This window comes from Oryzias latipes, chromosome 12 (genome assembly GCF_002234675.1).
Source record: "Oryzias latipes chromosome 12, ASM223467v1".
NCBI classification, from domain to species: domain Eukaryota; kingdom Metazoa; phylum Chordata; class Actinopteri; order Beloniformes; family Adrianichthyidae; genus Oryzias; species Oryzias latipes.
Window position 1 is genome coordinate 28,839,372 of NC_019870.2, and position 27,528 is coordinate 28,866,899.

At 44.4% G+C, this 27,528-nt stretch overlaps 1 protein-coding gene across 2 annotated transcripts; it reads left to right on the top strand.

The window, feature by feature from the left end:
* Positions 1-9,032: 9,032 nt before the first annotated feature.
* On the top strand, positions 9,033-22,772 carry nars (asparaginyl-tRNA synthetase). 2 transcript variants are annotated; one of them, XM_004075147.4, is made up of 15 exons: positions 9,033-9,229; positions 11,302-11,384; positions 11,488-11,553; positions 11,686-11,778; positions 11,871-11,960; positions 12,840-12,918; positions 12,996-13,066; positions 14,098-14,184; positions 14,336-14,557; positions 15,144-15,343; positions 17,228-17,363; positions 17,434-17,547; positions 21,683-21,814; positions 21,890-22,021; positions 22,112-22,772. In XM_004075147.4, the coding sequence occupies exons 1-15, from the start codon at positions 9,187-9,189 to the stop codon at positions 22,241-22,243; spliced, it is 1,680 nt and encodes a 559-aa protein (XP_004075195.1). In that variant the 5' UTR covers positions 9,033-9,186; the 3' UTR covers positions 22,244-22,772. The 2 variants fall into 2 exon arrangements, with proteins under 2 accessions (XP_004075195.1, XP_011480421.1); XM_011482119.3 differs by having other exon boundaries at positions 9,033-9,208.
* The last annotated feature ends 4,756 nt before the right edge of the window (positions 22,773-27,528 follow it).

Sequence of the window (27,528 nt, forward strand, 5' to 3'; positions counted from 1 at the left end):
TGATGTCACTGATGCAGGCGTTCAGTTTCTCTATATTGTCATTCTGGTCAGGTTTCATGGATAAATACAACTGCGTATCGTCGGCATAACAATGAAAATTAATGCTGTGTTTCCTGATTATGTTTCCTAGGGGTAACATATAAAGCGTAAACAGGATCGGTCCCAAGACTGAGCCCTGTGGGACTCCATAGTTGACTCGAGTGCACTGAGAGGAATAGCCATTTACATTAACGAACTGATACCTATCAGACAGATAGGATTTAAACCACTGGAGAGCAGATCCTCTGATCCCTATGTCCTGCTCTAATCTATGGAGTAAAATACCGTGGTCGATAGTGTCAAAGGCTGCACTGACGTCCAACAGGACCAGAATAGAAACTAGTCCCTTTTCTGAGGCCAATAACAAGTCATTAGAGACTCTAACTAGTGCAGTTTCCGTACTGTGGGGAGGTCTAAACCCCGACTGAAAGTCTTCAAAGTGGCTGTTGTCCTGTAGGTGGCAGTAAAGCTGCTTAACTACAACTCTTTCTAGGATTTTAGAAATAAAGGGCAGGTTTGATATCGGTCTATAGTTGGCCAAGATGCTAGGATCCAAACTGGGCTTTTTCAGAAGAGGTTTAACAACTGCATATTTAAAAGACTGTGGCACGTAACCCGTTTCTAGAGAGGCATTTATCATTGTTAATATGGGATCATTAATTAGGGGAAAAGTTTCTTTAAAAAGTCTAGTGGGAATTGGGTCTAACAGACACGTTGAGGATTTGGAGGACATAATAACTCATGCTATTTCCACTTGATCCACAATAATGAAGCAGTCTAATGTTACAGAGGTTTCTATGGATGCCTCCACTTCTACCGCTTCAGCCTGTTCTGGGCTGATAGTAGGAATAACTTGATTTAACTTATGTCTAATGTTTGAGATTTTACTATCAAAAAATGTAAGAAAATCATCAGAGCTGAGAGAAACAGGAACATGTGGTTCTACTGAGCTCTGACTGTGAGTTAATTTAGCAATAGTGCTAAAAAGAAATCTTGGATTATTTCCATTCTCTGATATTAAGGTTGAATAGTACTGGCTTCTAGCTCTACGCAGGGCTTTTTTATAATTTAAAAGGCTATGTTTCCAGGTATTCAGAGACTACTCTGAACCGGAGCGGCGCCATTCCCTTTCCAATTTACGGGTTTCTTGTTTAAGAGAACGAGTTTCAGCGTTAAACCACGGTGCTACTCGGTTTTGTCTGACGAACTTAGGTTTCAAGGGGGCAACAACATCGAGTGTACTCCTGAGGGCTTGTAAGGCATCATTAACAAAGTGGTCATTTATACTAGGACTGATACTATGGGAGCTGGTCTCAGAGTATTTTCTCAGAATATCACTAAGTACTGGCTGAACTGTGTGTTTAAACTCAGACACAGAACGGTCAGTTAAGATTCTTCTAAGCTGTTTCTTATTCACTGGGGCAGAAGGATGTTCCAGTGTAAACTGGAAGGTAATCAGAAAGTGATCAGAAATGATGGGGTTAAGAGGAAGGACACTCAGCTGGCTGATCTCTATACCATGGGTTAGAACAAGATCCAGGGTGTGCTTATGACAGTGAGTGGGTTCATTCACACTTTGGGTGAAACCAACATCATCTAATAAAGCTGCAAAAGCCTTTCCTAGACAGTCACTGGGGTCATCAACATGAATATTAAAATCCCCTAATATTATAATTTGATCAGAATCTAAGACAATAGTCGATAGGAAGTCGGAAAACTCAGTTAAAAATTCTGAATATGGGTCGGGGGGGCGATAAATAATTATGAATAAAACAGGTTTTCGAGTTTTCCTGTTTGGGTGATTTATAGACAATATGATGCTTTCAAATGAATTATAAGCATTTTTAACTTTAGGGCTGAGAAGTAAGCTAGACTGTGATATTACTGCCAAACCACCTCCTTTACCTGAAATCCTGGATTTCTGATAGTTAGCATAAGTGGGGGGGGGGGGGGGGGGGGTTGCTTCATTCAATCTAACATAGTCATCCTGTTGGAGCCAAGTTTCTGTTAAGGCTAGAAGACTAAGGTTTTTATCAGTAATTAACTCATTGACTAAGAGGGACTTGGAGGAAATGGATCGAATGTTTAATAAACCGCATTTAATGACATCATAATTCTGCTTGTGAGAACTGCTGTCTGTCACTTTAAGGTTTCTATGACGCGCTCCTTCCATTTGTCTTTCAGCACATAAGCTAAAGCTAGGACCTGCTTGACTTTCCCTGCATGGGTTTTGCACCAGCACTAACCCTAAGGGAGGCTCAGAGGAGCGTTTTACACTGCTGCTCTGCGCCCGGGTCTCGTCTCTGGATTGTCAGGTTAACAGACTAAGGCTAGCAGAAATGTTTCTAGAAAGAAGAGCGGCACCGTCCCGGGTGGGATGGACGCCGTCTCTCCGCATGAGACCGGGCTTCCCCCAAAACGCACTCCAGTTATCCACAAAACCAACGCCGTTTTCTGGGCACCATCTAGAAAGCCAGCGGTTAAATGATGAAAAGCGGCTGTACATTTCATCACTGACTAAGTTCGGCAGGGGGCCAGAGAAAATTACAGTGTCGGACATCGTCTTAGCCAGTTTACACACCGAAGCTACGTTTAACTTAACCACCTCTGACTGTCTCCGTCGGGCATCATTACCGCCTGCGTGAATCACGACTTGACGGAACCTGGACTTATTCTGAGCTAACATCCTGAGGTTCCCCTTGATGTCACCAACTCTAGCCCCCGGATAACACCTGACTGTGGCCGCTGGGAGCTCCACGTTTTTTAACTTCAGAAGAGCCTATAACCAGAGTTGAGGGTTCAGCTGGTGTGTCGCTGGGGGGGGGAGAACCTATTACTAACGTGGAGTTTCGGGTGCTCTAAGTTGCGTTTAGCACTATGTTTCCTCCCAACCGGTACAAACCCCTGAATGTCTCCCGGATGCTGGGAAGGTGCTGGATTTCAGCTGTTAATTTCCACTGTAAGGAATAAAGTGAGAAAATGGAAGACCACAGGCACAGCCACAGGTATTTATCTGCGTATTGAAGTTAGTGCGCATCAAGATCTCACTTTCACTCTCTTTGTCTGGCCTCTTATTCTGTGTTCCAGATTTGCAAATGCATTTATCATGATCATAAAATTGTAGATTATTTTAACCTTAAGAAATCTTTTGTGTTTTTTTCTGCCAAAAATACTATGGGATAAATTGAAATTTCGGGTTTGCTTCGGGCTCGGGCCTGCAAATCAAGTTAATTGGTCGGGTTCGGGCTGGGTTCATCTTTAAAGCCCGTGGGCCTGTGTCGGGTCGGGTTGGATTTTTTAGGCCCGACCTTACCTCTACCACAGTCAGATTTGGTGGCGGTTCCATCATACTTTGGGGCTGTGTGGCCAGTGCAGGTACTGCAAATCTTGTCAAAGTTGAAGGTGGCATAGATTCCAGTCAGTATCAGCAGATTCTTACAAACAATGTTCAAGAATCAGTGACAAAGTTGAAATCCGCCGGGGCTGGACACTTCAACAAGACAATGACCCTAAACACTGCTCTAATTCTACAAAGCCATTCATGCAGAGGAACAAGTACAATGTTCTGGAACGGCCATCTCAGTCCCAGACCTGAAATGTGATGGTTAATCTGTGGTGGGATTTAAAGCGGGCCGTCCGTGCTCGGAAGCCATCAAATCTGACTGAACTGGAGATGTTTTGCAAAGAGGAATGGTCCAAAATATCTTCAACCAGAATCCAGGCCCTTATTGGAAGCTATAGGAAGCGATTGGAGGCTGTCACTTCTGCAAAAGGAGGATCTACTAAATATTGATGGCGTATTTCTGTTGGGGGGCCCAAATTTACGCACCTGCCTATTTTAAAGCAATTATTGCACAGTGTTTTTAAATCCAATAAACTTCATTCACTTCTCAAATATCACTGTGTTCATCTGCTATATGAGATATTTAACTGAAATTGATGATCCGAACAACCAATGATTTGTGAAAGAAAATCTTGAAAATTATCAGGGGTGCACAAACTTTCTAATACCACTGTGGTACTTTAAAAGTTTTCAGTAAAAACTGTGAAAAAGAGAGAATCAAGCTCTTAGAGGTGTTGTGGGTGGCTCTCAAAAGAGCCGTTGTGGGTCAGTCCTTGGAGGACAGAAACTGGATTCTGGAGCTGCCATGGGTTTCTCCCTCTGCAGGAAAGTGGATCATGAAGGAGTCTCTCAGCTGGAGAGCGTCTCTGTTGACAGCAACCTATTTGATCTCGTGCAGCAGCTCGTCTTCAGTTACCACAGCCTCATCACTGCAGGTTTCTGACGTGCTTTGGACCTGATGAAGCTGTGCAGAACACCAGAACTTCCCCCTCTGCTCTGGATCTTAAGTCAGGTGCCAACACAGACCCCACTGTGCAGAGAGCAGGCATTCTTCACAAGCAGCCGGGCTGGGGACAGGTCGTAGGTAAAGATGCACCTCTATTGGGAAAGGAGGCGCCCAGGGAACGACGGCATCAGGTTTCTCTGCAGGGGGAAGGCCTCATCTGCCACAAAGACACCAGGAAGGAGATTGTTGTTTTCTCTGGGGATGGGGGACTCATTGGAGACAGACGATTGAGTGATCCACTGTGAAGCGTCTGACCAAAGGTGGATAAAGCCAGTGTCCCACCGTTGCTCGTCCTGCCCCAACATCCATCACCAACAAGCAACCAAAGCCACTAGAGGAGCTCCAGAAAAAGCTCCTTTGCTTTGGGGAGCCTCAGGACAACATGCTTGCTGTCCACTGCCCCGCTGTCCACTGCCCCACTGTCCACTGTCCCAGAGCAATTAAAACACACCAGACAAGAACTAACTAGTCTGGCTCCAGGGTGGGGCACTGTTAACTCTTATTGGGGGGAGTAAGTGGATCTAGTAATGAAAAGGTTTTTGTTTGAATCGCCCTTAGTCTGGCCCGTCCCCCAGGACCAGTTTGAGGGGGATCAACACCCGGCTACTGGCTCCTGGGATCACTCGGACACGCAAACCCCTCCACCACGATAAGGTGGCGATTCAGGGATGGGGTATTTATCAGTCACTGGCCAATCACTAACAATTACTGTGGGGAAACTGAAGGACTCAGAGAAAACCCACAGGACTGTCCGGCTTGAATTTGGTTCATTATCTATACATTTTGGTGACTGATATTTATGTATTTATTCATTATTAATGTATTATTATGTTATTGATTTGTATATTTTATTATTTATTTTTAGTTATTATCATCATGGCCCATAGCAGTGACTGTCTGAGAGGACCAAACAGTTTTCACAGCTGGAGACATTTTTGTTTGTTTGTTTTCCTAAGATGGTTAATGATGCTGATAGCAATGCTAGCTTTTTATCCACATGCAGACACATGTAACTCAGACAGCCTCACAGAAAGAGAAGGCAGAGTTAGATGTGCATAGTGGCTGCCCAGCAGGTGAGGTCAGGTCAAAGGTGGGTGACGGCGGCGGCAGTAGTGTCTAGATGCAGACAGCGAGGGCGCGTGGCGCATAGAACCGAGGGCAAGTAGTGCTTGTTAGCCTTTAATTCACTTTTTAAAAGTCTTTTTTAGAATCTAGGGAAAGCCGGAGCACCCGGAGAGAACCCAAAAAGGAACACAAAAGCAATTTCTGCACATTTCAGCAGAAAAAAACACTTCCAGACAACTAACTATCCATTCCTCTTCTTCCGGGCCATTTCCTCCAGCTCCTCTGGGAGGACCCCGAGACATTCCCAGGCCAGCTGAGAGATGTAGTCTCTCCAGCGTGTCCTGGGTCTTCCCCGGGGCTCCCACCCAGTGGGACATGCCCGGAACACCTCCCCAGGGAGGCATCCAGGAGGCATCCAGACCAGAGCCAGACCGAGCTACTTCAACTGGCTCCTCTGGATGTGGAGGAGTGGCAGCTTTACTCTGAGCTCATTCCGGGTGACTGACCTCCTCCCCCTATCTCTAAGGGAGGGCCCAGCCAGAGAGCAAGGTCATTTTCGATCTTGAACTCAGATCTTGATTGGAAGATGTGAGTACAGTACACCCACTGCATAACAGTGGACTCTGTCCCAGTCTGTTGTGGTGAAGAGTGTCATGATTAGGTTTTTTTTTGTTTTTTTTTTATTTTAGTTTTTTCCTGTTTTATTTCGAAGGTTTCCTGCTTGTCTTAGTTTCTGGGTTTTACTTCCTGGTCCCTATCTCCCGTTATCGTTTTCACCTGTGTCTTGTCAGTCCTGTTTGTATATATGTCTTGTCTTTGCCTTCCTCTGTGCTGGTCCATACTGTCTACTTCCCTGTCAGCCTGTTTACACAGCCAGTTTCTTCTTCAGTTTCCCTGCTTGGCAGCGCTTTTTTTCTTAATATTAAAATCCCTTGTTTTTTGGAATACCCTGCCTCCCGTCTCTGCATTTTGGGTCCTTCATCAACCCCCCTACTTGACAGAATGGACCAGCCATAGGTTTTCCTGGAGCCAGCAGAGCAGGACATGCTACTTCTGGAGGCTCACTGCCTTGAGGCATACCTACCGGTTTCTGTTCCGGTGGTGGTGCCAGACACACCCCTGGCCCAATCCACTAGCGCCCGAGGACTGGACCGATGCGCCGGCGCCCGAGGACTGGCCCGACCCGACGGTGCATCAGTGCATTTCTTTCCTCTTTACCTTCCCAACAAATCCCTCAACAAGCATAAACTTGTCCAAAACTTGAACTGCTTGGATAATTTATAAATTCCTACCATTTTGCTTCATCAAAACTGTTTCACAGCAGAACATTTCTAATGCTCTGCTCCCTAACTTGAATTTAAAATCAGGATCACAGACACTCTACCTGTGTCAAAAAACCCAACTGAAAACACATCTGTTTAAATTGACCTACTCACTAAAACCCTAACCCTAACACTAAACCTTTTGCAAAATAATTTCTCATCTGTTTCATTGACCTACTAACATAACTGTTTTTCACTAACGCTAAAGACTTCTAACATTTGTGATCCATTGTGTCCCCCATCTTTGGTTATTGTAATCTTGCAGAATTGGTGGCTGCCTTATAGTTTTTGTCCTACTCTAATTCTTCTTCATCGATCCTTTCCCCTTTAAAATGCTTTCCCAACACAACAATGGTTCTACCAACACGTCTCAGTACTCGTTAACGGGCCAACCTATGCACACTGCTTTGATTAAAACCAATGAGAACTTTATTTGCACCTTTCATAGAGAAAAATTGTGCCATTTTTCTTGATGTTGGCAAAATGACTTTTTCTTGCAATAGATATTCTCTCATCATTGGCTTCAATAAAGACTCCATCTTTGTAAATATATGTGTGGTAATGACCAGATGAAGAACCAATTCTTTTGTGACAAATCACAGTGGCCAGGCGGTATTTCTGTTTTACGTTATTGACCGGAATATCAATTAAGCCAGGTGGTGTCACATACCTTCTTTTCACATCCGCCTGAGCCTGTCTGGGCAGATACAAAGTTATCAAATCACAGTCTCCAAAAGATATTTGTCGTTTTACCTCTGCAAAGCACATGTTACACTGTTTACTTCCACAGACGTTTTTGACAGCTTCAACAAAAAGTGCAGTAAGGGAATCCTTTCCATCTGAATGCTGTGCTAGAAAGAACATATTGTCTTGGTGGAAATGGTTTATTTCCGTCTCCTTGCATTCGCCACATGTGTTTTTACAAGTTATCTGGAGATTGGTTTTAACTCCACAAATATTTAGCCATTGCAGAAAAGGTTCCATAAAGTCAGCTACATCATTCTGTCTCGCTAATCTTAAATCTGGCCTGAACTGACTCATCTCCTTTAGAACTGGGAGGATATCTCGCATATTGAAGCACTCACCTGGATTATGAAGTGCTGTCAGGAACAATTCTGCACATAGAGGTGTTTGAGAGTAGCTCTCCAAGTCTTTTCTGGGCATTGGAATAAGTTTTTCTTTAACTATGTCAATGTTTAATGCTGCCTGTAATGAGGAATTCAGCCAACAGTTGTTGAAGCAGTTGCTGAATTTACAAATTGCAGAAGTTAAAAGGAGCTTGTCCTGCCCATTTTGAGTTTGATTTGTGGTTTCCACTGATCCACAACCTAAAGGCCTCTCCTCTTGACTTAGACTTGTATCTGTAGTATCGATGGATGTATCTGGAGATGTTCTGTTCCTGTTTCTTCCAAGTGTTCTCTTTAACTTAGAAAAGGATGTTCTCACTTTTCTACAGATTCCAGAAAAAAGGTTATTGCAAAAAGTACTATTTCCAAAACAAGCCATCTCGCAGGAACGTGGTTGGTTAAACTTGTAAAGGATCCAATATACAATGGTTTTGAATTAGAATTTGGTTATACTTGTCAATTTTTTTCTTTGTCCAGGTGATATCAAATGACATCATTTGACATAGTCCAGTTGTGTAATATTGTTTAATTATGACAACATAAATACGGCGAATGACATCATTGAGTTATCGTCATGATGACATCATGATGACATCACAATGATGACACCTTCATCATGAACACCAGTTTGAGAGCATGCTATCATTTTGTGCTCATGACATCATCAGCTGATGTCTGCAACTGCATTCACACCGGGATTCAAGCATCAAATTTGCGTCTGCTGCCTCTCTATTGACACGCGTCAAATTTACTGCTCAATGCCTGCCCTTGACGCCCTGGCTGCGGAACAACCGCCAACGTTTTTCTGGACTTCACTTTATTTGTATTTTTCTGTGTATAGATATTACGTTTTTTAGATAAATTTTCATATAAAAAGTGTGCAGTCACTTCTGATGCTTTTTAGTGTCACGTATGAATCTAAATGAATCTTTTTTATTTTTATTTTTTTTTTCTCAGGAAACTTTTAGTCAATTCTGATGAAACATCAAATCACCCTTGAATCCTTCGTCACTTCCGGTGAACAGGAAACGCATCCTCACTTGACATGGTTCGCGACCAATCCTCAACGACTTTGAGGACATGACGATCACATTTCAACCAATGAGCGCAGGCCTTGTTGGGTCCGCCCTCCCCCTGTGCTGAAAACGCAACAGAGCTGACACAGAACGGCAGCAGGTGGACTGTGGAGCAGAACCGTCATCCCAGCCTGTGGCGTTCGTCATTTCTGTGAACTAAAACGGTTCCGGGTTTTGTTCGGGAGACTGCTGTCGCACTTCGGCCACCATGTCGACGGATATTACTGCAGGTGTGCAGCATGTCTCAGTGGGTAAGAAAGAACCGAGGTTAGCCAGCTAGCCGGGTTAGCTTCTTCCTCCGGACATGTGTTGTCTCCTCCTGCAGATTGCGTCAGTTGTACTTCCAGCTATCCCGCTGGTTCCTCATACTGCTTTTCTCCGATTATGGGTTCATTTGAAAAATTTATGAGATAAACATTAGTCAGGTGTTTGATCCTGCAGCTCTCGAGCGAATGAACGGTATACCGACAGCTGTGTGAATCTAATGCTTAATTAAGGAGGAGGAGGAGGAGGAGTGACCAAACATGACCTTGTTGGGTCGTGGAAATGTTCATCATCAACCATCGTAGAGTTTCTGAAGATTCGTGTACAGTTTTTGATTCTGTAATGGTGCTCCATTCTTTTCACTGACATCCCGTTTGACTCAAGGCCACCCAACCAGTAGGCGTGTAACGATTCATTTAAAGATCCGATTCATCGTCAATATTGGTTCATAATCCGATTCTCTAATTATAAGTGGATCCAGATCCTCTTCATCCAAACTTCCAGCAGTGAGACTCAGACAGAAATTCCTGCTACTGAACAGTTTTCCAGATTCTTGGATTTCTTCCAGATCATCAAGTTAAATGAAATCTGAGTCCAAACCAACAAGTAAACTAGAATGAATGTCAAATCCATTCACATGTTAGTTTCCTAAAGTTCTCCACTGTTGTTTTTCCACATCCAAAGAATCCAAAGGGAACATTCTTAGAACATTCTAGACACTGGATGGTCACATGACTTTATTCAAAGTCTGTCCACACATTGGACTGGAATGATGGACTGATCTGTTGAACAACAGGTCTTGTGCTGAACAGTTTCAGTTCTTACATCCCATAATAGTTGCTTCAACAGCAGGGCACTTTGCGAGGATGTAGAATGTATTTTTATCTGAATGTTGTACTTTAATGGAACACGGCCTTTTGACCCCCCCCATGCTTTCCGCTGTCACACGGCTGCAGCTCACATCACACTTCTGACCGGACCAGTGAGAATCAGAGGCGATTTTGGAAACAGGCTTCAGATTGACTTGATATGCGGCTTTTTAAGACGTTTAGGTTGTGGAGTTTTGGTTAAAAACCTCATAATTAAGACACCAATGGGCATGTTTTTATTCAAAGAACAGCAACGTTGTCATAAGGGGACTTTAATACTCAATATAAGACTGGGGGGGCAACACCTTCAGGGACATTCAGCTTCAGTTTGACTTATGAAATTATTTTTAAGAAAACTGAATTCAAACAAATCATCAGGTCACAGAGTTTCAAACACTGGTTGTATGAAAATTCCTTCATATCCAATACTGCTTTTGGAATTCAGTTGAATAGATGTATCTGTTATTAGGCCAGGACTTTATTCTTAAGTGGAAGGTGATTCATAGACCTACTTATATGAAAATGGTGCTTTTAACTTGTTCTTGTGGCATTTTTCTAACGAACTCCTGATGCTCTGCAGAAACTATGAAAACCACACAGGTTTTTAGTTTTTGGTTAAAAATGGCATCATCGTAATTAAAAGACCCCACGGAACGATTCTACAATAAGTAAAAAGATGATTGAGTGGCAGGTTGGAAGTCTTGATGTGATTTTTGGAACAAATTCCCAACAAACGAGCGTTTCCTCCATCTTCAAACAAAGAAATCTGCTGCAGCCATTCTGGTTCTAGCTGACACTGTTCACCTAGAAGTGAAAAGGATCCGTGTCAAAGAAGGAGGATGACCATCCATGGTTCCGATGATGCTGAAATCATTTTACATTTAAAGCTTTGACTTGTGAACATTCTGGGAAGGTTTATTTTTTGAACAGGACCTGAACCTGCTTCTCAAGCCGTTTCCGATTACGTTTTTGTGTGACTAAAAGATGTAGTTATGTGGCTGTTGTGAGGGGATTTCACGGCTCTCATGTAGCCCATGGGTTCCTGAAACCATCCCTTTGATTCGTTTGGAGCCCCTCGCCGTCTCAGTGTCACTCCGACATAAGCGTGTGTTTCTGATGCACGCCCCTCAGCAGCAGCGCCGCCTCCAGCCAGAGAGCTAACAGCTTCCAACCGCATCCGTGTCTCCCAGGTGAGCTGTACGTGTCCGACAAATGTGGCAGCGACCAGGATGGTGACGGCTCGGAGCAGAAACCCTTCAAAACTCCCCTCAAGGCAAGTTCTGCGTCAGCTGCAGGTGGACTGAGGTGTCCGTAATCATCAGTAGAGGATGTCGTTGCTCTGTCCTCGCCTCATTGTTCTTGTCTTCGTCTGTCAGGCTCTGCTGTTTGCAGGCAAGGAGCCATTCCCCACCGTCTATGTGGACTCTCAAAAGGACGGCGAGGTAGTTTCACCTCCTGCTTGGTTTTACCGTAGAGCTCCTGGTCATCCTGACTTTTTCCTTTCAGCTTTTCTTTTACACACACAAAGTTGAAGGTTTAATGCTTCTGTTGATGACACTGTCCTCCTTCTTCAGCGCTGGGCAGTGATCTCTAAAACGCAGATGAAGAACGCAAAGAAGGCCTTTAACCGCGAGCAGCTAAAGAGTGATTCCAAAGAAAAAAAAGAGGTTGGTCCCCCAGCTGCCCCTTCGTTAGACGGATTTTGTTTCAGGACGGGGCGGATGAAATGTGTCCACGTTGATCCATGTTTGTGGTTCAGGCAGAGGACATCGAGAGGAGAGAGAAGAACATGGAGGAGGCCAAGAAGATCACCATAGAGAATGACCCCAGCCTGCCTGCGCCTGAAACGGTCAGTGTTCTCCCAGGCGACCTGCTTTCTGTCACCGCCTAGAGAATGTCATCTGTCAAATAAAATAGTTTTAACTGTAGGTTCTCTGTCGAAGCGCATTGCATTCTACTAAAGAAAAGCTCAAAGTGTTTGTGTCACAGACGTGATCGTTGAGTTTATGCGCTGATCACTATATCACCAGTTTCTTTTTGTTCTTCCTTCTGACTTTATCCACAAAGATTACAGAGCAAAACATGGGAGAAGTATCAAATACCGTCCAGTAGGATCTGTTTGTTTGTTTCTGTTGTTTGCAAGTCAATCCTGACGATTATGTCCTGCAGCAAAGTCTGTGGAGACCAGGATGCTCACGCTGTGGGTGTGGTCAACTTTATGGCTCAGTCTGTTTTTCAAAATTATCTTTTTCTGTTTTTACTTTTTTCTTTCTTATTTTGACTAGAATTTTTCATAATTTTTTCCCTCTCTCTATATTCTTTTTTTTTTGTAGATTTTTTCTGATTTTCACTAGAATCTTTCTGATTTTTCTCTATTTTTTTCTGATTTTCCCTATATATTTTCAGTTTTTTCACTAAATATTTTTTCCAACTTCCATCGTCCATTTGACTTCAACAGTTGATGTGCTAAAGCAGGGAGACAAGGACACGTCTACAACCTTTGGGCCTAAAAGGTCAACTTTTAAACTGCTGTCAAGTTCCAGTGAAATGGATCTATGCACCTTATACTTTGTCATTAAAGTCGTTAAAACATGTTAAAGTGTCGTCTCATTTAGGTAAATAGCTTGATTATTTCTCTTTGGTATTCTCAGCTCAGCTTAGGTTCATAAGTTCAGGGTCAGAAGAAACGGGGTCGTCTCTCCATTTCCCAACAAAACTGTGTTTGCAGGTTAAAATTCGGCACCTGGAGGAAAAGCGGGGGCAGCGGGTCAAAGTGTTTGGATGGGTGCACCGCCTCAGGAGGCAGGGTGAGGAAAATCAGCAGATTCTGAAATATTCTGTAAACATACTTGCCTCTGTGACCTGATGACTTTGTGTCCTGCAGGGAAGAACCTGATGTTCATCGTTCTGAGAGACGGAACGGGTTTCCTGCAGTGTGTCCTGTCTGATAAACTGGTACGGCTTTGTTGCTTCATTGGTGTTTCACTTTAATCACTGTAATTCTTCCTGTCAGTTAAACTTTTATTGTTTTCTTTAAATGTTTGAAGTCTGAAATAGAATTTGTCCATAAATCCAGACTTAATTAGAAGCAGCTGTTTGAGTTTGAAGGAGGACTCGGACCAAACTCTGGAATCCTTAGTGCTCCAACACAAACCTTGAAGGAGAAATAGACTGTTTACAAATCTTCTAGATGAAATCAGGTGATTGGATAGTCGTTTGTAGACCACAATGCATTGCATCGGAACATTTTTTACCAACAAAATGTATTTAAATGTGTTTTTTAATGAACCATCAACATTTTTATCTTTAGAAAGACCGTAGATTCAAAGATAATTATCGCAAAATACTCGTATCAATTACAGTTTAACTTGGTGAAATCCGTTACCAAAAAAAAAAAGTCAGTCCAGTTCTCACATACAGTCGATGGTTTTCCCTTAAGCACTACCAAACATTAAAATAATGTGTAATATTAAAAAGGGAGTGGAAAGTCCCCGATGTAGTAAGGCTATGAAAAGCCAGTTTCAATTTGAATGTTTAAAACGTTTTAAAGAATGTTTTTATGACAAATAAAAAAAGTGAAACTATAAAAATCTATTTTGATAACTCATTGAATTGAATGGAGCAGGTGCAGATTTCATCCAGTTTTTTAAACATCCATCCGTTCCTTTTCTGAACCCGCTGTATCCCTTTGGGGGTCATAGGGTTGCTGGAGCCCGTCTACTGTTGGGTGGAGGCGGGGCACTCCTTGGATAGGTCGACGGTCTGTCACATGCACACTTGGAGTAACCAATCAACCTATGAAGCATGTTTGGGGAGATACCCGCCCAAATACACGGGAAGAACATGCAAACTCCTCACAGAAAGGTCCCAGCGGGGATTTGAACCTTCTAGCTGCACAGTAGTGCAGCGGTTAGCGAGAGCGCTAACCACTTTTGTTTAAACGAAGAAAAGATGAATAGCATCTACTTGTGTTTTGTCTTTTTCAGTGCCAGTGCTACAACGGCTTGATGCTGTCCACAGAGAGCTCCGTGGTTCTGTATGGGACCATCAACGCAGTTCCTGAGGGGAAGCAGGTAAACGCCCGCCGAGAGTCAAACCACCTCTGCAGGCAGATGTTGAGCTGGTGTTTTCACCCATGAGTGGAGTCTTTCTGCACACGTTTGGTTGTCAAGCCGTAGAAGACTTTCCCTCATGTGTTCAGCCGGTGCGCCTCTCCTCTGCCAGGCGCCCGGCGGCCACGAGCTGCACTGCGACTTCTGGGAGCTGATCGGATTGGCCCCGGCAGGTGGCGCCGACAACCTGCTGAACGAAGAGTCGGACGTGGACGTCCAGCTCAACAACAGACACATGATGATCAGAGGGGAGAACGTGTCCAAGATCCTGCGAGTGCGCTCCACGGTGACCCAGTGCTTCAGGGACCATTTCTTCAGCCGCGGATACTACGAGGTTCGGGCACTGCAGCTTTGTTCAATCACGCGGAAAGAAACGCCAATCAAAGCAGAACTTGGTGTTGCAGCAGCAGTAGGTGGGCGGGCAGCCCATGATCGTAAGATTACAGGTTCGATTCCCGCCTTGCCCGCCCATGTGTCGAAGTGTCCTTGGGCAAGACACTGAACCCCACCTTGCCTCTGGTGGGAGGTTGGCGCCAGTGTTCGGCAGCGGAGCCGCCGTGTGAATGTGTGTGTGACTGGAAAGCACTTTGGGCCTTGTAGGTAGAAAAGCGCTATATAAGTATACGCCATTTACGCCATTTAGGTCTAACAGGAAATGCTCTGAGTGGGGCTTTGGGCGTCGGCCCGTAAAACCTCCATCTGAACCTCAGAGAGGGTTTGAGTGATAAAGTAGAAGGAACAGCCTGCTGCAGTGAGTCATAGCAGTACCTGCATCACAACAGTTAAACTAGCATTATAGGCAGTTAACCTGAGTAGAAAAACATTTGGCTTCTTGTTGAGACGTATTCCTGGTTACCAAGTTGTGTGTAGCTGGGTTTGGATCTCTGGAAAGCACAGTTCTCCTTCTGCTGTGTGTGCAGATCACTCCTCCCACCTTGGTGCAGACTCAGGTGGAAGGCGGCTCCACGCTCTTTAACCTCAACTACTTCGGCGAGGAGGCGTACCTGACTCAGTCGTCCCAGCTCTACCTGGAGACCTGCATACCAGCGCTGGGCGACACCTTCTGCATCGCCCAGTCCTACCGGGCCGAGCAGTCTCGCACCCGCAGACACCTGGCTGAGTGAGTCCCGCGCTCAGACCGCCGGCACGCTGCACGGCTTCCATTTCCCCTTCACACGCCATGAAAACACTCGCACGACCTCCCGGTGAGAGGCTGCAGCTCAAACAGCTTTTGAGGTTTTTCTTTTATTTGTTTGCGTCAGAGGCCCAAGAAAATCCATTCAGTGCTTTAAACTATCGCTCAAACCTTTTAGAACATCGCAGTTTCTACGCCAACTATTCACATTTTTCCCATGATTCATTGTGGTGACTTTCAAACGGAGCACCCAAAAGAAAAAGTGGATTAAAAGAAAAATCTGGTTTAAAGTTTAAAGTTCAGCAAACAGCTTAAAATGTATCAAAATTAAATTTTAAACTATCAGAAGTTTTAGATATGGTGAGATCAGCTAAATCTATAACATTGTGACAGTTTGATAATTTTACAAAAAGTAGTTTTTTCAATGGAACACCAGTGAGGTCAGTAAAAAGGTGTTAGTGTGAAACGGAGTCTGATCCGGTTTAAATAGACTCCTCTGTCTACATGAAAGCAGAACTGGGTTTTCTTCAGCAGAAAGAAGGGAATTGATCCAAAAACCACAACAATAAGGCAACAAACGGCAGAAACAATGACTCCATGACATTAGGCATGGAGGAGGAGGTGTGATGGTATGGGGCTGTTTCTCTGGATCCAGACTCTTGGACAGACTGTTACAACTTTTTTTCTTGATAGAAAAAAAGTTTAATGTTTTGTTTTTTAATTTCTTCAGTAAACTTTAGCTGCTAAATAATGAATTTGCAATAAAGTACAGAATGCAGTGACTGTTCAGATGGAGGATCTGTAGAGGTGGACACACTGATAAAGGAAATAATTTGAAAAAACAGTTTGGTGTTTTTTTTTCAATCCAGGATTTCCTTTTTATGAGTTTAGGGACAGTTTACAAAACCTTTTTTTTTTTTAAGTACGACTTTAATGTCGTAAATTTTACAACTATAAATCTCGTAAGTTTACGAGAATTTTTTTTTTAGATAAATAAATAAAAAACTAAATTTACTAGAGTAAACGTCGTGAATTTATTTTATTTTCTCGTAAATGCTTTAAAAAAGATGAATTAATATTAAAATTTTAAAAAATAACGCAACAGTTTGAGATTTATAGTTGTACAGTTGCAACTAAAAATGTTGTAAATTTATGAGGAAAAAAACTCGTAAAGTCATGAAGTTACAAGTTATTTCTCGTAAATTTACGACTTTAAACAAATTAAAATTATTAATAAAATAAAGTAAAATTATGGGATTTAAAGTAGTAAATTTACGAGAAAAAAACTTCTAAATTTATGACATTAAATCTCGTTATTTTATTTACTTCATTTTTTTTTTGAGGGCCCTAAAACTCTGTTGTACTTTTTGTATCTTCAGCTGTTTTAATTTTATTTATTCTAATCATTCATTTCAGGATACTGAATACTTTTTAAAGATAAATGTCGAGTTTCTGGTTTGGTTGTTTTAAATATGTTCCTGTGGCCTTTTTAACATGATGGAGGACACACATTTTTTATATATATATATATATATATATATATATATATATATATATATATATATATATATATATATATATATATATATATATATATATATATATATATATATATATATATAAAAATTGGATTAAAATAGCATTTTTAAGTATTTGTTGATTGAAAGTGTTGTGAATCAGGAGCAGACAAAAACATTCAGTTGGAGAAGGATTGTAGTCGTCTTCATGAAATCCTCAAGCTCCCTCCTCTGTTCTGATGCTTCCATCTGTGGATTACTCCTCATTCCAGCTGGAATCTGGTTCTAGCTCTGATATTGCTTGGCATCTGTTGTGTGTTTGTGTGAATGACGTGAGTCTTCTTGTCTGCAGATACACTCACATAGAGGCAGAGTGTCCCTTCATCACCTTTGAAGACCTGCTGAACCGGCTGGAGGACCTGGTGTGTGACGTTGTGGACCGAGTGCTCAAGTCCCCCGCTGGTCAGCTGCTGTATGACATCAACCCGGTCTGTGTTCCGTAAGCGCCTGAAGGGTTCTGCTCACAAACGGGTTTCTTACCGTTGAAATCTTTTTCAGAACTTCCAACCCCCCAAACGGCCGTTCAAGAGAATGAACTACACTGAGGCCATCGAGTGGCTCAAAGAGCACGACGTCAAGAAGGACGACGGGTCCTACTACGAGTTTGGAGAGGTGGGGATCAAACAGGAGACGTTCACTGAATGCACTGAATACTCAGCCACCAACATTGCAATAAAGTCACATTCGGCCTTCAGTGGGAGCGAGGTTAAGTAAGGCCAAATAGTGACATGTGACCCAATGACGCCAGTTAGCCTGCATCGATGCTCTAGTGCAGTGTTTTTCAACCAGTGTGCCGCGGCACACTAGTGTGCCGTGGGAGATGGTCAAGTGTGCCGTGGAAAATTGCCCTCATTAACTGATCTAAAAGCATTTCCCATCTCCAGGAAATCAGCTCTTTGTTCATCCAAACAGGTCCTGATAAAACACTGAGTAGTTAGGACTATAAACGATCATAAAATACTTTTTTCTTTGTGTTTATTTGATTCTATTAAAGACATTTTGATAAGAATGACGGTAACGCGAAATAGCTGCAGCTATAACTGTGTAAGGAAAAGTCCCGCAGCTTTTACTGTCTCCACGACTCCACCAATCATTCTTGAAGGCTTAATCACATGTCATCAGTCTGACCAATCAGAAGTGGTTAAAGTCTCCACTTCCTTGTTCCAATTTAGCTCATAACTCAGTCAGTTCCGACAAAAACACCAGCTAAAGCTCGTCTTTAGCGGTGTAGCTTTCCACAGAATCCGGTATCAGACCGTGGAACAAGTGAACAAAACAATGAAGCTCAGAGACGCGAGTCTTTCTGCCGTTTTCTCGCAGTTTTCACACTACATCTCCCATGATGCATTGGCTTAAAGGGACAGCGTCTTGAAAACACAACGAACATACAGTTTGTATGTAACTTAACTTTTATTACATCTTTTAGAAAAACATCTGCAACTTCCTGCTTTTTCTGCCACAATTATCACAAAAATGCACGTCAGATTGCAGTGGGGGGGGGCTGTAGATCAAAACAGACTATGAGTTTCTGCTTTTTTTTTTTTTTTTGGGATGCTGGTGTGCCGCGGGATTTTTGTCAAGGTTAAAGTGTGCCGTGGCTCAAAAAAGGTTGAAAAACACTGCTCTAGTGCAGGTGTCGGCAACCTTTACCAGTCGATTAGCCGTTTGGGATCACTTTTCCACAGAAATTAAAGCACAGGGACCCGCAACAGCCTTTGGAGAACCCGTTGTTTCCAGTGAACGGCATAATTTCTCTCGTTTTTTAAGGTTTTTATGTCATTTCATGGGTTCTGATGAGGACTATTTCCAGAGAGGCCTTCAAACTAGCAAATATGTGGTCATAAACCAGCAGTTCACCCACTTCTCCAATAGATTTTTGTCAACAAACAACTTTTTTCTCATCTGGATCAGGATGTTTCATTGCAAATGCTGCGTGTTTGTTCTGGGATGTCACGCCACATTTCAGACTGTGTTGTTTGCTAATTCCTCGTCACATATGAATCATTCTGGTAAAGTCGTTGAGAGCAAACAAATCTGCCCAGGTGCCATTAAACGGACTGTTTTCTTCAGGAACTTCCATTTTCTCCAGATTCTCCAACGTTGGCCCATCTGGGTCAGAACGTTGTTGGGATGTCTTGCCTGCTGGAATCAGTGACGGAGGTCGATGGTCACACAGAACTTCACTTAGAAAACGTCTACATTTAGAGATTTTTTTGACCTAAAACTCAACCCGTTGGTTTTTTGTTTTATTTTTATGAACCTGTCCTGTTTAGTGCTTGCCGACCGTAGTCGTCAGCACAGGGGAGCCGCTCCAGGGACGAGCAGCTCGCCTGGTGCCGACCCGCTCACAAAAATACAACAGCTGGTGGACAGACGACGCCGAGAGGTTCTGCATGATGGGGCTTTAATGAAATTCTCATTCAACATGTACTGTCCATCCATCCTTTCCCTCCCATCACAGACACGCCCCCTCCACGCGTTCACACACGTTCACAGACACGCCCCCTCCACACGTTCACACACGTTCACAGACACGCCCCCTCCACGCGTTCACACACGTTCACAGACACGCCCCCTCCACGCGTTCACACACGTTCACAGACACGCCCCCTCCACGCGTTCACAGGCGTTCACAGACACGCCCCCTCCACGCGTTCACACACGTTCACAGACACGCCCCCTCCACGCGTTCACACACGTTCACAGACACGCCCCCTCCACGCGTTCACACACGTTCACAGACACGCCCCCTCCACGCGTTCACACACGTTCACAGACACGCCCCCTCTACGCGTTCACAGGCGTTCACAGACACGCCCCCTCCGCGCGTTCACACGCGTTCACAGACACGCCCCCTCCACGCGTTCACACACGTTCACAGACACGCCCCCTCCACACGTTCACACACGTTCACAGACACGCCCCCTCTACGCGTTCACAGGCGTTCACAGACACGCCCCCTCCACGCGTTCACACGCGTTCACAGACACGCCCCCTCCGTGCGTTCATTCAGACACACCCCCTCCACACGAGAGAGACTGCTGCAGCGAGAAGGAAAGCTAGCAGCACTGCATCATTTTAATGCAGTGCTGCTAGCACACAGTTGTTCATGTTTTGTCTGTGTGAAGCAATTATTGATAAATTGGTCCTGGCCTGGGTAATGTTGTGTACTTGAAGAAATATTTCCTGTTTTAGTAGCCCATCTACGGTTCAAATTGATGTTTCAACTTGATATAAACATGTTTACATTTTATTTTTAGCTATTTATGCAATATTTAAGACACTATATAAACAAATTCAGCATCCTCATTTGATAACCATTGGGTATTTGCGTTTTAATTATTCATCTATAGATTGTAAATTTACGAGAGAAAATCTCGTAAATCCCGACTTTAAATAAAATTAATTAGTAATTAAAATAAAGTAACTTTACAAGATTAAAATATTATACATTTACTAGATTTTAAGTCGTAAATGTCTGAATTTTTCTTGTAAATTTTTTACTTTCAATAAAATAAACTTAACATGAAATGATATATTTATACATGATATAAACATGTCTACATTTTATTCTTAGCTATGTATGCAATATTTAAGACACTATGAACAAACTCAACATCCTTATTTGATAAATTTTGGGTTTTTGACCAAGCACTTTAATATTATCTTTGGCTACAAAAATCCATTTCTGTGTCCTTTTATGCTGTATTTGGTATTGTTCACAGTAGCAGTGCTGACCTTGTTTCCTTCATTCTGTTCTGCTGGTTAACTGTCAATCTCAAACTGTTGATTGAAATGTCACTGATGAGCTAAGACAGCGCTGGACGTAACGATAAATTCAGGCGTCTTCATCCAAACTGCGTCCTTCCTCTTCAGCTACGTTCACATACTGTATGCCAAAATGCCACAGCAACTGCTGGTGGCCCTTACATGGACAGCAGTAGGCGGCCGGTGGCCGTCACATGGGCGGCCGGTGGCCGTCACATGGGCGGCCGGTGGCCGTCACATGGGCGGCCGGTGGCCGTCACATGGGCGGCCGGTGGCCGTCACATGGGCGGCCGGTGGCCCTTACATGGGCAGCCGGAGGCGGCCGGTGGCCGTCACATGGGCGGCCGGAGGCCGTCACATGGGCGGCCGGTGGCCCTTAATGGGCGGCCGGTGGCCGTCACATGGGCGGCCGGTGGCCGTCACATGGACGGCAATGGGCGGCTGTTGGCCGTCACATGGGCGGCCGGTTGCCGTTACATGGACGGCCGCCGTCCGGAGACATTTACACATTGTCCTTTTAGAGCTGCTGCCGGCCAGATGTCCGGCTGTGACCGCCCAGCTGTCGCCTGATATTGTAACGGCATCATCCCCGACCGACTTCCTGCCTCCGTTTGCATTTCTGACCACGAGTTTCTGAAAAATCGGGTGGCGGCAGCTGATCTAGAAGATTATGCTGATGTGTCCCCCTCGTGCGGTGGCGGTTGTATATGTGACCGCAGTTACAAACTGCTTACAAGTGCACCTACTGTAATTGTCAGGTACACCAGTGGAGGGCACAGCTTGGATTCACCATGCTGCTGCTATTTTTACAGGAGGGAAGCCTGTGCAGCTGTGGCTTCACCGATGCAAATACAAAGAAAAGGAGGGTGGAAAAGAAAAATTCTCCTTTTCTGGTTTACTAAAAATGTTTTTCTTGTTGTTGCCTCAAACTTTTTCACAAGTGGTTCCAGCTCTAAGTTGCATTTGCCGAATTTCTCAGGACATCCCAGAGGCTCCAGAGAGGCAGATGACCGACGCCATCAACGAGACCATCCTGCTTTGTCGCTTCCCGGCAGAGATCAAGTCCTTCTACATGCAGCGCTGTCCGGAGGACCGGCGCCTCACAGAGTCGGTATGGAAGATGAGAGCTGCAGGGACTCTCGGTAATGTGAAAGAGGTTGAGTCACTGGAATCGCTTCCTCTGCAGGTCGACGTGTTGATGCCCAACGTTGGCGAGATAGTGGGAGGATCCATGCGTATCTGGGACTCCGACGAACTGTTGGACGGATACAAGAGGGAGGGAATCGACCCAACCCCCTACTACTGGTACACTGACCAGGTAAATGTGTGTGTGTGTGTGTGCATCTGCACAGCATGGGAAGCATTCAGAGGTGTGGTCTGACGGGGATGAATGCGGTTTGTGTTCCAGAGGAAGTACGGCACGTGTCCTCACGGAGGATACGGCCTGGGCTTGGACCGCTTCCTCACCTGGCTGCTGAACAGACATCACATCAGAGACGTCTGCCTGTACCCACGGTTCATCCAGCGGTGCCGACCCTGAGCACACGTGCACACTCTCGTGTACAGCCAGGTCTCCGGAACGCAACCGCACAAGCGTAGAACTCCATACTGTTCCCCGATACTTCAGCATCTTCGCTTTTATTGTAAGAAAACAAACGTGTTTTAGTTCTGGGACTTGACCGCTAACCCCGTCCACGTCTGCCTCTGCACAACAGGAGTATTCTGTGATTATATGGACTCAGCCGCTGTCCCCTTCCTTTGTCTCTGTGATCCACCTGGGTTTCATTTTTCGATTGCGTTGCATGTTTGTTCTGAAATTCATATTCAAGCTTATAGCTGTTCAATAAAACAAATCGGTGACACGTTCTGGAGCTTCCAGTTATTCCCTGCAGAGACGAACGAAAAGACAGGCGACTTTAGTTTTCATGTTTATACTAAGAACCAGTAGAAGGCATCTGGGGACAGAAGATCTAAAAATGTGTCTGACGAGCAGCCTGCCTGCATCAGTGGAGCGGACCGTTTGTTCTGAATCTACAACAACTTCTGAACTGAAATAAAAACCTTTCAAAGTTTCTTCTGGGCTGTGGGGGGGTTATTTTACCTCCAGCATTGTTTCTGCTGACGGAGACCGATGTTGGTGTCTTCCTTCAGGAAAAGGCTGTTTGATTGGCGTGTATCCTGGATCCGCTTGATTTACTCAAAAGTTCAGAACAAAAGCTTGTGTGAATGCTGACTGCTGAAGGCGGTTAGTTCAAAACTAACTTCAACAGAGGTCTCAATGGTTAAAAAATGTGTTTTGCAGCCGACGGAGGTACGAAAAATGTTTCAACAGTTCGGGCCGGCTGTGGGGCTGCGGTCAACCCCTGATGGCAACGCTGCAGGCTCAATTCCCGCCTTGCCTGCACATATATTAAAGTTTCCTGAACCCCACCCTGCCTCTGGTGGACGGCTGGCGCCATCATTCAGCAGCAGAGCGCATCAGTCTGCGTCTGTGACTGGAAAGCAGAAAAGCGCTAAATATGTACAGACCATTTAAATTCTTGGTCAACATATACTCTTTCAGACTTAAATCATCAGAAATTTAAGATCCTAATCCCTTCCTCCATTAAAGTAATCTGATTAAATTTGAATTTTACAGAGGAGCTTAGAGTTGAGTAAAAGAAAAGGAAACTGGAAACAAAACCGAATATCTGGAAAAACTGGTATGACTCTGAAAGAATGTTAACAGTTGAAAACAACATTCTGTTTTCATCAAGCTTATAATGAAAAGGGAAAATACGTGTGGCCGCAGTGATGAAGAAGTTAGCAATCAGATGAAAGAAGTAACAAAAGTAATGTGCAGGTCACCATCTCAAAAATACGGAGCCCGTGTCCTGACATGGATAAAATAAAAGATGTCTCGTTCCCACAAATGAATATCTTGTTCCCACGAAATAATATTCTGTCCCAAAATAATTATTTCGTGCGAACGAAATAATTATTACGTCGTGAGTCATTCATAAACACAGATTGATGCTTCGCCTACTGGACTTCGCTCCTATGGCTTCATAAATACGGATGAGAGCAATAGTTGGATTTATAGCAGATACCTTCACATTTCTGTCTGTGTGTGGACAGACAGAGGGTGGAATAGGAATAATGATATTCAGGACTTGTCTTTTATTAACATACTCGTTAGCAGTCGCTTTACATCTGAAGGCTAGTAGGCTACATGCTACCTAGCCCATCATTTGTCCTATTGTCTTTGTTATTTTTTTTGTTTTTTTTCTTCTAACTTGTCCTGTCCAACAGCTAAGCAAACAGATGAGAGCTGAAAGCCTTTTGTGTTGGACATATGTTACTTTTACAAAAGGGGTTATGAATCTTATGATACACCAGATGTATATTTAAATAAACCCCTTTTGTAATTTCAGCTAAACTTTATTCATGTTAATTATATTTGTAAATATTTTTTGTTGGACGGGACGGAAAAGAAAAGGTTGAAAAAAGAGAGAGGGATGACGGATAAGGGGGGGGGGGGGGTTAGAGGGGTGATTATAGTAGCCAGGGTAAGATCATGAAGCGTCAGAAAGCAACAAGTTGCTGGAGCTTCATAATCACAACTAACAGGTTAAGATGTACGAATAATCTACAATGGGCGGGGCCTGTCCACACACACCTGTTGGCCCCAAAAGGGTGGACATACTACCACTAACATTCACACACGCCCACTTATGCTTTCAGACTAACACACGTGAAACATTTCATTCAGTCACGCAAACTGTTTGTGCAAAGCTGAGACAGCACCCGTGCTCGAGTGAGTGTTTATGTTCTCCTGGGGTGGATGATGGAAGGTAAAAAGAGGGAGAAAACCCAGCCGCCCCCCCACCAAGGCCCCCACAGCAGCAGCAGTGGCAGCTGGGACCCCCCAACACTCACACAATACAGCAGATAGAGAAGGACCGCCCCCCGGGCAACCAGATCCGCCATCCCGGGCAGGACCGGCGGGACCGCCATAGCAGCCCCCAAAACCAGAGAGCAGGGGGTAGAAAATGCAAGCCCCACCACGACCCATAGAGCAGCCTCCCCACCGTGACCAGGGGGCCCAACGAGGCGTCCCACCCCAGGGGGGCACCCCAATCCCCAGATGGGTGGCCCACCACCACCCAGGAGTCCTGAGCACCCCCCCCTATTGTCTTTGAATGCATCACAGTTACAGGGCCACAGTGATTGGTCGAGATGCATTATGGGATATGTATGATGCATGATGGGATACGTAGCATGTAGCCTTCGGATGTTAATAAATAGACAATAATAAATCAATCATTCTTGTTTTTCTTTTTCCTTTCTTGAACGAATGTGGGTCACAGAGGCACAGAAGTTACCGCTGAAAGTGGCCGGACGGAGAGCATATCCGTGTTTATGAATGACTTATGACTTGAATAATTGTTTTGTTCGCACTTCGAGGGAACGAAATAGTATTTCGTGGGAACAAGATATACTTATTTTTTGTCCTGACATAAAAGAGCGTTCATCTAATAGTAACCAGATAAGGAAGGCTAAGGAAGTGGAGAACCTCAGCTTTCATTTCAAAAACAGGTATGTTTCAGGGTACGCTAAGTTCCCCACAGCAATTCATGCTCTGAACATAACCTGGGGTTACGACCCTTGTATATATGTGTGTATATATACTTGAGTAGTAGTAGTAGGTCAAGTAGCTAGCCGCAAGGAAGGAGGCCGAGGACTAGTGAGCGTAGAAGCCACTATCCAGGATGAAACATCCAAGATGCATGACTACATCAAGCTCAAGGACCCAACTGACATTGTGCTCAGTGAATGTCTCAGGCAATGGAGAGCAGAGGATACAGTGCTGGAGGACAGATCGTCATGGGAGGACAAACCCCTGCATGGGATGTACCACCGGACCATAACTGAAGTGGCTGATATCAAGAAGTCCTACCAGTGGCTAGAAAGGGCTGGCCTACGGGACAGCACTGAAGCTGTGGCGGCCGTGGTGCAGCGGTAGGGCGGTCGACCCATGATCGTAAGGTTGCAGGTTCGATTCCGCCTTGCACACCCATGAGTCGAAGTGTCCTTGGGCAAGACACTGAACCCCACCTTGCCTCTGGTGGTGGGCGGGCGCCTGTGTTTGGCAGCGGAGCCGCCACCAGTGTGTGAATGTGTGTGTGAATGTGTGTGTGACTGGGTGAATGGGTCTGTGACTGTAAAGCGCTTTGTCCTTGTAGGAAGAAAGGCGCTATATAAGTATACGCCATACGCCAAGCACTCATCCTGGCAGCTCAGGAACAAGCCCTGAGCACCAGAGACATAGAGGCTCAAATCTACCACACCAGACAAGACCCAAGGTGTAGATCTACCACACCAGACAAGACCCAGGGAGTAAGCTGTGCAAAGAGGTGCCTGAAACAATCCAGCACATAACTGCAGGGTGTAAGATGCTGGCATGGAAAGCATACATGGAGCGCCACAATCAAGTGGCTGGAATAATATACAGGAACATGTGTGCAGAATATGAACTGGAAACCCCAAGGTCAAAATGGGAAACACCTCCAAAGGTGGTATAGAATGAGAGGGCAAAGATCCTGTGGGACTTCCAGATCCAGACTGATAGGATGGTAATGGCGAACCAACCAGACATTGTAGTGGTGGATAAAGAACAGAGGAAAGCCGTTGTGGTGGATGTGGCAGTGCCAAGCGATGGGAACATCAGGAAGAAGGGACATGAGAAACTGGAGAAATACCAGGGACTCAGAGAAGAACTGGAAAAAGCACGGAAAGTGAAGGTGACAGTGGTGCCTGTGGTAATTGGAGCACTCGGGGCAGTAACCCCCAAGCTGGAGGAGTGGCTACAACAGATACCTGGAAAGACCTCAGACCTCTCAGTCCAGAAAAGCGCATTGCAAGGAACAGCTAAGATACTGCAGGACCCTCAAGCTCCCAGCCCTCTGGTAGAGGACCCAAGCTTGGAGGAGAAAACCACCTGCGGAGGGTAAGAGGGGCATTTTTTTTTTATATCCGTCAGAATGAAAGAAGATCAGAAACTCGTGCTTTTACTTTGTGCCCCATACATCGCACGACTCCAGACAATCTCAGAGAGAGAATAACAACCAGAGAGGCAGACTGCGTAATCTCCTTTCCAGCATTAAAGCCCATTTATTTACACAAACACAAACAGCTTAACAGCAAGGAGGTCAGTTCTGTTGCCAGCCCTCTCACTCATGGTTTTCACACCAAGATTCCACACTTCCAATGAGTCTTAGGGGCTGAAGGCGGGGCTAACCCCCAGATCGCCTGAGTAATTTAAACATGCTTCCTGGAATACCCCCCTGGAGAGTTGTTCAGCTCCTTAAATGTCTGTAGACGGCGTCAATGTAAAATCTAAAACTCAAACTTTTACATCATTCCGGCTTTTTTAATTATCTATTTATTTATGTATTAATTTTTGATCACAGGGTTCCATAAAATGTTCTCTCTATGAAGATGAGGATCAAATGCTGCTGTCATCCTCCAAAAACACGCTCTGCCTGTTCACCAGTCCGTCCCCCTGTGGGCGTGGCCTACATGGGTGGGCAGGGTTCACGTGACGCCGCACATGCATCAAGAGTCGTGTAAAATCAAGAGTTCAACCGGAAGTTGTCGATTGTTTAAAAATAAAAGCATGAAAACAGGGAATTGGGGGGAAAAAAGAAATGATTCCAAATTGTAAAAAGATTATTGCTTAGAAGTGATTAGAAAAATTCTTATTTGTTTTCTGTCTACTATGTTTACGGGCTAAATAACCCTTGTGCTATCCTAGGCACTTAAACGTTGGGAGTTGGGTCATCT